This window comes from Schistocerca gregaria, chromosome X (assembly GCF_023897955.1).
Source record: "Schistocerca gregaria isolate iqSchGreg1 chromosome X, iqSchGreg1.2, whole genome shotgun sequence".
In the NCBI taxonomy this organism is placed as follows: domain Eukaryota; kingdom Metazoa; phylum Arthropoda; class Insecta; order Orthoptera; family Acrididae; genus Schistocerca; species Schistocerca gregaria.
Window position 1 is genome coordinate 90,266,851 of NC_064931.1, and position 9,022 is coordinate 90,275,872.

The 9,022-nt window shown below is 36.2% G+C and overlaps 1 protein-coding gene across 8 annotated transcripts in view; it reads right to left on the reverse strand.

The window, feature by feature from the left end:
- The window catches only part of LOC126297749 (serine-arginine protein 55-like), a 35,444-nt gene extending 27,323 nt beyond the window's left edge, over window positions 1-8,121 (reverse strand). For 3 of the 8 annotated variants that reach the window (XM_049988918.1, XM_049988914.1, XM_049988916.1), the window contains exons 1-2: window positions 7,927-8,120; window positions 550-673 (exon numbers count right to left, since the gene is read on the reverse strand). In XM_049988918.1, the coding sequence (XP_049844875.1) occupies window positions 550-672 (123 nt within the window). In that variant the 5' untranslated portion in view covers window position 673; window positions 7,927-8,120. Of the gene's footprint in view, window positions 1-384; window positions 512-549; window positions 674-7,926 lie in introns of all 8 variants that reach the window. The other 5 variants (XM_049988917.1, XM_049988913.1, XM_049988919.1 and 2 more) reach the window with 3 other exon arrangements.
- Window positions 8,122-9,022: the final 901 nt, after the last annotated feature.

Below are 9,022 nucleotides of genomic sequence, written 5' to 3' on the forward strand. Positions count from 1 at the left end.
ATGTACAAAGTAGACAGATGAGCCACTATTACAATACATGCTGACAACTGGAGCCATAAGTGTACTGAAATCTTCACAACCCTCAACAGTTTTGTCTTCTGACCAAATGACAAAAATGGGAATGACAATTACCGAGAAAACACTATTCCACTATAATGCTGTTGATATATAACAAATTAACTTTTTCAATACAAAAATTTGAATCAGATCCATGAATCAGACATTTATAATAAAACACAGTCATGATCTGGCAATGGCAAACCGCTACCAGAAATATCTGACAAAATGAACACAAATTCTTGACCTCTACAAAAATTCAGAATTCTTGGAAATGTTTCCAGTAAATTCAACCTACACCAAGTATGACTATCAATTAATACTTACACAAAATCCATAGCCATTCTTGAGGAGAATTTCACGAATTCGACCATAACCTTTGAAAAATCGTTCGAGGTCCTTCTGCCTGACACCATATGGAAGTCCTCCGACATATACCCTTGTGCCTACCATGCTGCAATAAAACGGAATTCAAATTTAAATCACACTTACCACAAACGCAAATCCATTCTTCATTGCGATTTCCTTGATTCTACCATATTTCCGGAAGAACTTCTCAAGGTCGTGTTCTCGAACGCGGTATGTTAATCCTCCAATGAAAACTCTGGTTCCCATTCTTAAACGAAACAAGAGACCTGTCACATCAATGTCCAAAAACCAAGAACTTTCCTACAACTCCAAGTGAAAATTGTGGGCCATTCCACGTCAGATGTAATACAACAAAGCTCAATAACGATAAGTTAAATCTCACTGAAGGTACTAATTTTGCACAAAAATTGGGGAAGAAATTACATTCTCTTGCAAGTTAGTATCAAGATAGAAACAACACCTAGAGCACAAAGATAGTGCAAGGAAATGCACATTGGTTAATTATTATAATACATCCAAGAAAAATTATTACACCAAACCTATTATTGGCTACCATAAATAGAAAATAACTGAACAAACTTTCATGTGGAGGTAGGTTCTCAAAATTTTAATTATGAGTTATGGTTCTTCAGTGATGACACCACACACTCATAGGTACACCCAATTCTTAAACTAAACAATAAAAGCATAGTACGATTCACAGCACTAGGGTAATAACGACAAAATTTGCACATCTTTACTGTTTGCTCCACAGTTTGAGAACTGATTCTTGTGCCACCCATCCAATTTATAAATGAATGATTACTGATGCAAAATAATAATTCATAAATTATTATTATTATTTACTTTTTCCAGTTCAAAGATATTTCAGAGGATCTCCTGCTTACCTAATATTACAAAAATATATACAAGATTAAATAAAAGTATTCAAGAGTTTAAAATTCTGCAATTTTAAAAACTGCACAAATATGAGCTTGCTGCTTTGACATTATAAATGACAAAACCTTGCATTTGCTGAGCATGGAATGGCCCAATATTTTCCAATTAAATAAAGATGCAATTAAATGTGACAACTTTATCTTTTATTTTTGAACAGCAGTTCACAGATTTTCTGCTCAAGTGTGTGTTCATATTTAAAGCAAAACATAAGAATTTATAATTACACTAACAAAAGAATTGATCTTGTATACAAGCTTTCCTTTAAGTAGTACCAGAATGTAACTATCAGCAAGCAGCTTATTCCAGTACGTATACAAGATATATATTAGAAAAGAAGAACAATGTTCAATTTAAATAATTAACTGAATCTTTCCAATATAACTGGGAGGGTAGTTACACCAACATTTTGTAGTGAAACTCATCTCTGCTTTGCAAGATGACAGGACAGAAAGGCACTTATAACATAGCTGAGTTACATTTTATACAACTCCAGTCATCTGACAACTTACAAAAATTGAAGTAACGATTGCCATGTTCAAGATACTGCGCCAGTATTAACTTAAGACCACTAAATTGAGCAAATGTAAAAGGTTCTAATTTGATGACAGTTTTAACAATTATAAATTTAACTAATTTAGTAATTATCAAACTAATCAAATATTAATCCATTAAATTTTATATAATACTCTATGGTAACTGCATTGTTGCAAACACACACACACACACACACACACACACACACACACACACACCTCAAGTCATGTTCAAACTGTGGCAAATATAAACCAGGACACCTCCAGATGGAAGGAGGGGGGAGGGGGAGACTGGATTTCAAATTCTGTTGCTCGTCAACTAAATGGCTAGCACAACGAGTTATAAGAAGAAGTCACAAATACACTTAGGAAATAGCAGCAGAAATTACTTTTCCCATTATGGTAAAATTGAAATAATGACGTTTAGTGTGTGAAACACAAAAAACTACATGGCTAAAATAAGAAAGCATTTGGAAATTAATTTCAAACATGAAATCAGAAAAAAATTATCATTTTCACATGTACCAATAACATGTGAAAATAAGATCATATGCTAATTTTAAACTGATGCTCACCTAAGAAGGTATGGCCCCCAGAGCAAACTTACACTGAATTTACTAAGCAGATAAATTTCAGGGTGGCTCAAAAGAATGGGAAATTCTGTGAAGTGTTATAGCAATGCAGCGAGATACATAGTGCCAAATGGCAGAGAATGCTGCCTGCTCTATCTTCACATTCAGCAAACAGTAAACATGGAGCAATGGAACATTGTCCACCATCCCTCTTCAGTGAAAAGCCTTTTCAAGTATCGAAGTCTGGACACCGCACACTGAGAATTTCAGTGTTATTTCTACACTGGACGACAGGGTCACGTTCCCTCGATGCATGTAATCTACACCTGTTTTCACAATTTTGAAGCACTGAAGAAACAATCGCTGAGAGACCCCAACCTTCTCATATGGTAGGCAATATCCAGACTGTGCAAACTGCTTTGGTAGCAAGCCCACAGTGCTCCGTTTGACATCACACAGGGTCTCTTACAATTGCATCGTTTGAGTGTTCAACATATACTGAAAGTGGTTTTAAAGTCCCCTCTGTACCAGCTGCTGATCATTCAGCAACTTCAACCTAACAATCTGCTAATGCACAGACAATATGCTGAATACATGCTAGCAAAAGTGCACAATCACTACAATTTCATTAACAACATGTTGATGTCAGATGAAGCTCACTTCCACCTCATTGGCTTTGTCAATGGACAGAATTTTCAGTATTGGTCTCAGTAAAATCCGTGTCAGCTACATGAGCATATATTGTCCAGCAGCAAGGTTACTGCACTGTGCAAGGGTACCAAGAAGAACTTAAAGCAAGACTACAAGATTAAACCTCTAGGATTCCTATTGAAATATTAGGTCAAACCATGCATAATGTTTCTATCAGGCTTATAGAAACTAGCTGAGGTCTATGGACTAAATTCTCCAATTACAAAATCCAAATTGAAAGAAAGAAAATTTTTAAAAATTTAGACTCTGCAATTCACGTAAGTGCCTGGCAAAGGGTTCATCAAACCACTTTCAGACCATATGAGCTCTGATTTATTTTATTACAATTATAATAACTCCCTAAACAGGTGTGCACCAGCAAAATATTTTCACATTTGGGAGAAAAATCACTCCAAGAAACGCAAAATGCCTTTGTTTCAATTATTGCCACTCCAATTCATATAAATGGCACTCTTCCCACGCTTTCATGATAATACAAAACAAGCTGCCCTTCTTTGAAATTTTTCGATGTCCTTTGTCAATCCTATCTGATGCGGATCCCCCAGAGCATAACACTACAAAAGAGGAAGGATCAGTGTAGTGCAGGCAGCCTCTTTAGCAGACATGTTGCATTTTCGAAGTGTTCTGCCAATAAATCACAGCCCATGGTTCAATTCCCACACACCGTTATCTATGTAATGTTTAAATTTAAACTCATTCATAACTGTAATCCTCAAATTATTCAGTTTAATTCACAGCCTTTAGATTTGTGTGATTTATTGTATAATGGAAATGTAGCAGATTATTTTTAGCACTAATGTGGATGACTTTGCTCTTCATTAAGAGTCAAAGTTTTCACACCATTCGGATATCTTATTTGGATTTTTGGCAAATGGTTTTGACCATCTGATGACTTTACAGGACAGTAAATGGCAGGATGATCTGTTATCAATCTAAGAAGGCTGCTCTGTCTCCTAAATCACTTATATAGGTCAGGAACCCAGCCTGCAACACTTCGAAGGTGAACACTAGATAGCACTTTTTTTACTCTACAACTTCCTGTCAATTGCTACAAATTATAACCTTTCTTGCAGGAAATCTCGATTCCAGTCACAACTGAGATGATACTCTATAGACACGTAGTTTGATTAGAAATTGCATGTGTGGAGAGAGATCAAACACCTTCCGGAAATCCAGAAACATGGAATCAATCAGATTCTCTGTTGTTAGCATTCATTACTTCAAGAGAATAAATAGCTGTGTTTCACTAGAACATTACTGTCTGAATCTGTGCTATATGTCAATAGATCACTTTCCTTGAGGTAATTCATAATATTGGAACAGTATATGTTTCAAAGCCCTATAACAAACTGACATCTGTGTTATGGGTCTGTAACAGATTATTCTATTCCCTTTCTTGAATATTGGCGTGACCTGTTCAAATTTCTAGTCTTTACGTATAGTTTTTCCGACAAGTAAGTCGTCATATCTGACTGCCAAGAATGGAGCTATTGCATCATACTCTTAAAGGGACTTAACTGATGTACAATCTGGACCAGAAGACTTTCTTTTATTAAGTGATTTACGCTACTTAGCAACATAGAGGATATCAACTATGTTGCTCATGTCTGCAGCTGTTCTTGATTCACACTCTGGAATATTTATTTCATCTTCTTTGTTGAAGACATTTTGTGAAACCGAGTTGAGAAGTTCTGTTTTTGTGGCACTGTCATCAGTAACGTTTCCACTGCCATCACAAAGTGAAAGTAGCAATGTGTTCGGCCACTCCTGTACTTTTAGTATGACCCAGAATCTTTCTCGATTTTCAACTAAATTTCAAGACAGTTTTTTTTTTGTGGAAGTATTTAAGTATCTTATACCGAAGTAGATGATGAATTTTGACCTCTTGTAAATCACTACCAATCCTGGTGATTTTGCATTCTTATAAATTTGGCATGCTTTTTTTTTGTTGCTTCAGCAACAGATCTAACGTGTTGTGTACTACGGAGGATCAATACCATCTTTAATTTATTCAGTATAAATCTCTCAACTGCCGTTGATACTCTTTCACTGAATTTCAACCACAGATAGGCTACATTTTCACAGTTAGTTAGGGAGGAGTGGAGACTCTGAGGAGGGGCACCAAATATGTTTCATTTTTAAATAAATATATTCTAGGTTTATTTTTGGTGTATTTGGATGTTGTTGTATCAATCGCACTACAGCAACATTATTGTCACTAATCCCTGTGTCAATCATGATGCTACCTATTTGCTCAGGATTATTTGCAGCTAAGACTACTGACACTTCAACATGGCTCCATTCACTGATTGCTCAAAATAATCTTCCGAGGAAGCACTTAGTACAATTCTGGACAATGTTTTCTGCCTTCCACCAACTTTAAAATGTATTTTCACCAGCATGTCGACAGTAGATTAAAGGCATCAAAAACTACAATTGTTTGAGTGGTATACCTAAATGAAATGAGAAGTCTTCTTTGAATTGTTCAACGCATTTTCCCAGTGACCCTGGACTGCCCAGTCCACGCATCACAGCCTCCTCTACCCATGAACCTGCCCCATTTATAAGAGACCCCAGACTTACTTACACAGAACACATCAACCTATGGCACAAGTCAAGGAGTCTGCCGCCTACAAAGTTTCACAACTGTGCGAGTCTCTGACTCGGACCCTTCACTCGGCTCTGTCCAATATTGATCCTGTTAACACTACAGATGGTGAGTTCTGCCTTCATCTCACAAGCAAGACTAGCTGCCTTTACTGCTTTAGATAGCCACCACAAACCAGATAATTTCTTCCGATTCAAAGTGACATTAGTACCAGCAAGAGCAACAAACTGCAGTTGGGTGCACTCTGTGCATCAGGTAAGGTTGTTTCCGTATCTGAGGTGTGTTCACAGACAAATGTGAGGGCTTACGCTATGTTACACATTCAATAAAACCAGTGGTGTAGTGAAGTGGCTACTGTCATAGAACCTGACCCTTGGCAGTAGATTTCAACAGAGGCGGTTCTAATTTAACCAAAAGATTCGGCTTTTAAACCCCATTTTTAAAAATGAAAAGCAAACTATAATTATGAAAATTTAATTAACATATGTAAGTTACACAATTAACGTTACACAAATTAAGAAGAACCAGCATATTTATAGAAGGCCGCTAATCTACTGTCCCAAGAATTCATTTTGATAATACTGGGTTTTAAACTTTCTTGCAACATAAGAAGCATAGCTAACAATCATTTACACTTCCAGAAAAAACTAACTTCATCTAAAATCTTAAAGATTGTGATATAAAATTTACTGCTTTTCGGAAGCATGCAAATTTATAGATCATTAATTTCGTCAGTCTTTTCTCTCCTAAAGCATTTCATAATTTTGACTGAACAAGCCTGTAGGTGCAGACAATTCTCTCAATGTAGGAAGTGCCGATGAGGGGGTGGGGGGGGGGGGGAGAATTCAAGTAATTGTGAGACTGGGTTAGTGTTTTGAAGGAAAAACAGGGATTTAAATTTAATTATTTAATCAATACAAAAAATTCAATAAAACAATTTGACCCCTGATTGGAGTAGACAAATTTTCATTGTGACATGCCCAGTTCCAGACTAACAGTACTAATCCAAATATAAATTCTGTATTGAAAGGTGCTAATAATCCAAATCCAAACCGCTGAGGTTAAGACAAAAGAAGCTTAACTGTACTAATATGCATTCCATCATGCATGTCTCAATGATTACATCACTCTGGTCATATATGGCACTCATAAAAATAAAATTAATTTAATTATTGCAATATTTTCATCTTCCTGTCCCAACAGCCCACCTCTCTAATCAAATATTAACACCTACAACAAATTCATATGAAAGAGGGGATACAAAAGTCAATTTGTGATGCACCATTATGTTGGGCACATATCCGTTGTTAACATTACACATGAAATTTTAACAGTTAATAACATGGGCATCGGTTTTTCTAAAGCTACTGCCGAAAAGTGAAACATTATTGCTGCTCATCAATAAAAAAAATCACTAAGTTTGGTCAGGAGGGATGCTTCATTTACTTCCATAAAACCAACTTCATTGCGTTTTAAAGTCTGTACTTTTGCCACTGTTCTGGTGGGTTTTCTTCTAAGCTTAAGCTTTCGAAAACAGGCACCCAGTAACTGACATCCACATGAAATACAGTTCTATGGTAGGTTAATTGCGACTTACGTACAAGAATATGAAGCCGACTGGAATTAAAACATAATTTACCCACTAATCTCTAGATGAACTACAACAAATGAAAAATGCCAACATAATTCTATGACGAATTGTTTACCCTTGGTGGTCTGTGTAACCGGTAGCTTGCTGGGAAGTCTATTCTCTCTTGCTAGCGTTACAGCTCTAAATTAAACGTGGGAATAATCACGCACGGCTGTTAATGAAAAAGTGATATTTGAATGTTTGCTTCAAACATAATGGCAAAAAGTCTTCACTTGTTTTATTTATTTTATACCCAAATGACGGGAGTTCAAGCTTTCGAAAGGGAGGCTTATTTACTTTGGAATGAAACTATGAAACCCAGAATGACCTCACTTTACATATAGCATAATTTAAAAAGAAAATTCATTAAATGTTTTTGCAAAATAAAAATACACACTCCCCATAACTTTACGGAGAACTTGAAAGATAAATTTGCCTCAAAACAAATCTTAGCATCAATCTTCTAACGCCAAAATTGAGCCCATTCAATAGGCCGAATGCACTTACTTCAGAGTTAGCCTGCAAATCTTCAATCAATGTGTTGGAACTTGCAGACCAAGGGAACAAATCAATTACCTTTACAAACTAATAAGTTTTACGTCTATTGTATTCTATAACAACTCCAACCACTACACACGAATGGCTCGTCGAAAAAGCTTCATCCAAACGTCGGGGATACCAACACTAACTGCACGAACACTCGATCAAAGTTCTTAACTTCCGTTTCAAGATGAAATCCCAATCCACAGTTTCTACTAAAGATTTGAAAGACTTCGGCAGCTATTCAAGGGCGCACAGACTAATAAGATAGTACAACGAAACCCAACTGGCCCTAATCAACTTTAGAAATTTGTTATAATGAGCCATCATGTTTTAAATTAAGTAAGTTATCATATAGTGTATTGAGTAAATGGCAACGTTGCGTAGAAGTGGCAAACGGGCAATTGCTAGTTCTGAAGATTCAATATGGCGACCACCGGCATTTGTGGTTGTTTTTAATGATTATTGTTACTTCATAAGCGAACATGCACTGCTGTGAATGGAAACGATATAAAATGAACTGTATAAATCATGTCTGTATAAACTGCTTAAGAACCACACATAACAAATTATTCGCCATGATTTATCAGTATCTCGAAATAAAAGTTTGCTAACAAACTCTAACCAGTTGCTCTAGTCATGGGCAGTAACTTTCCTGCTTAAGTTTTAAGTTCTCAAGACATGCGTAGTTATAATGGCATTAAACATTCTGGCAAGAGAAACTGTGACTATTTCCTGAAGAGAAGAAGATGAAGTTCAAACTAGACCTCTGTAACCGGCGCATAGTTCTGTTTTTGTTGCACATTATTTTGTGACAGGGAATTGCTCTGAAGAGATGACATGCTAGCGCGTTTCACAGTGGTTGTGAAGCAACGGCTTCGAACCTTTGCCCAACAAAATAATCAACTTGGTGATTTGAAGTAATGAGATGAGCATCACTTTCTTTCTATAAAGGCAGATTGTACATCTGTATGATGGCGTTGAAACCACGGAATTCCTTGGTATAATCAACACTTCACAATCTTCATTACTTCACAAAACTTTGAGCTTTTGACTTTATAGT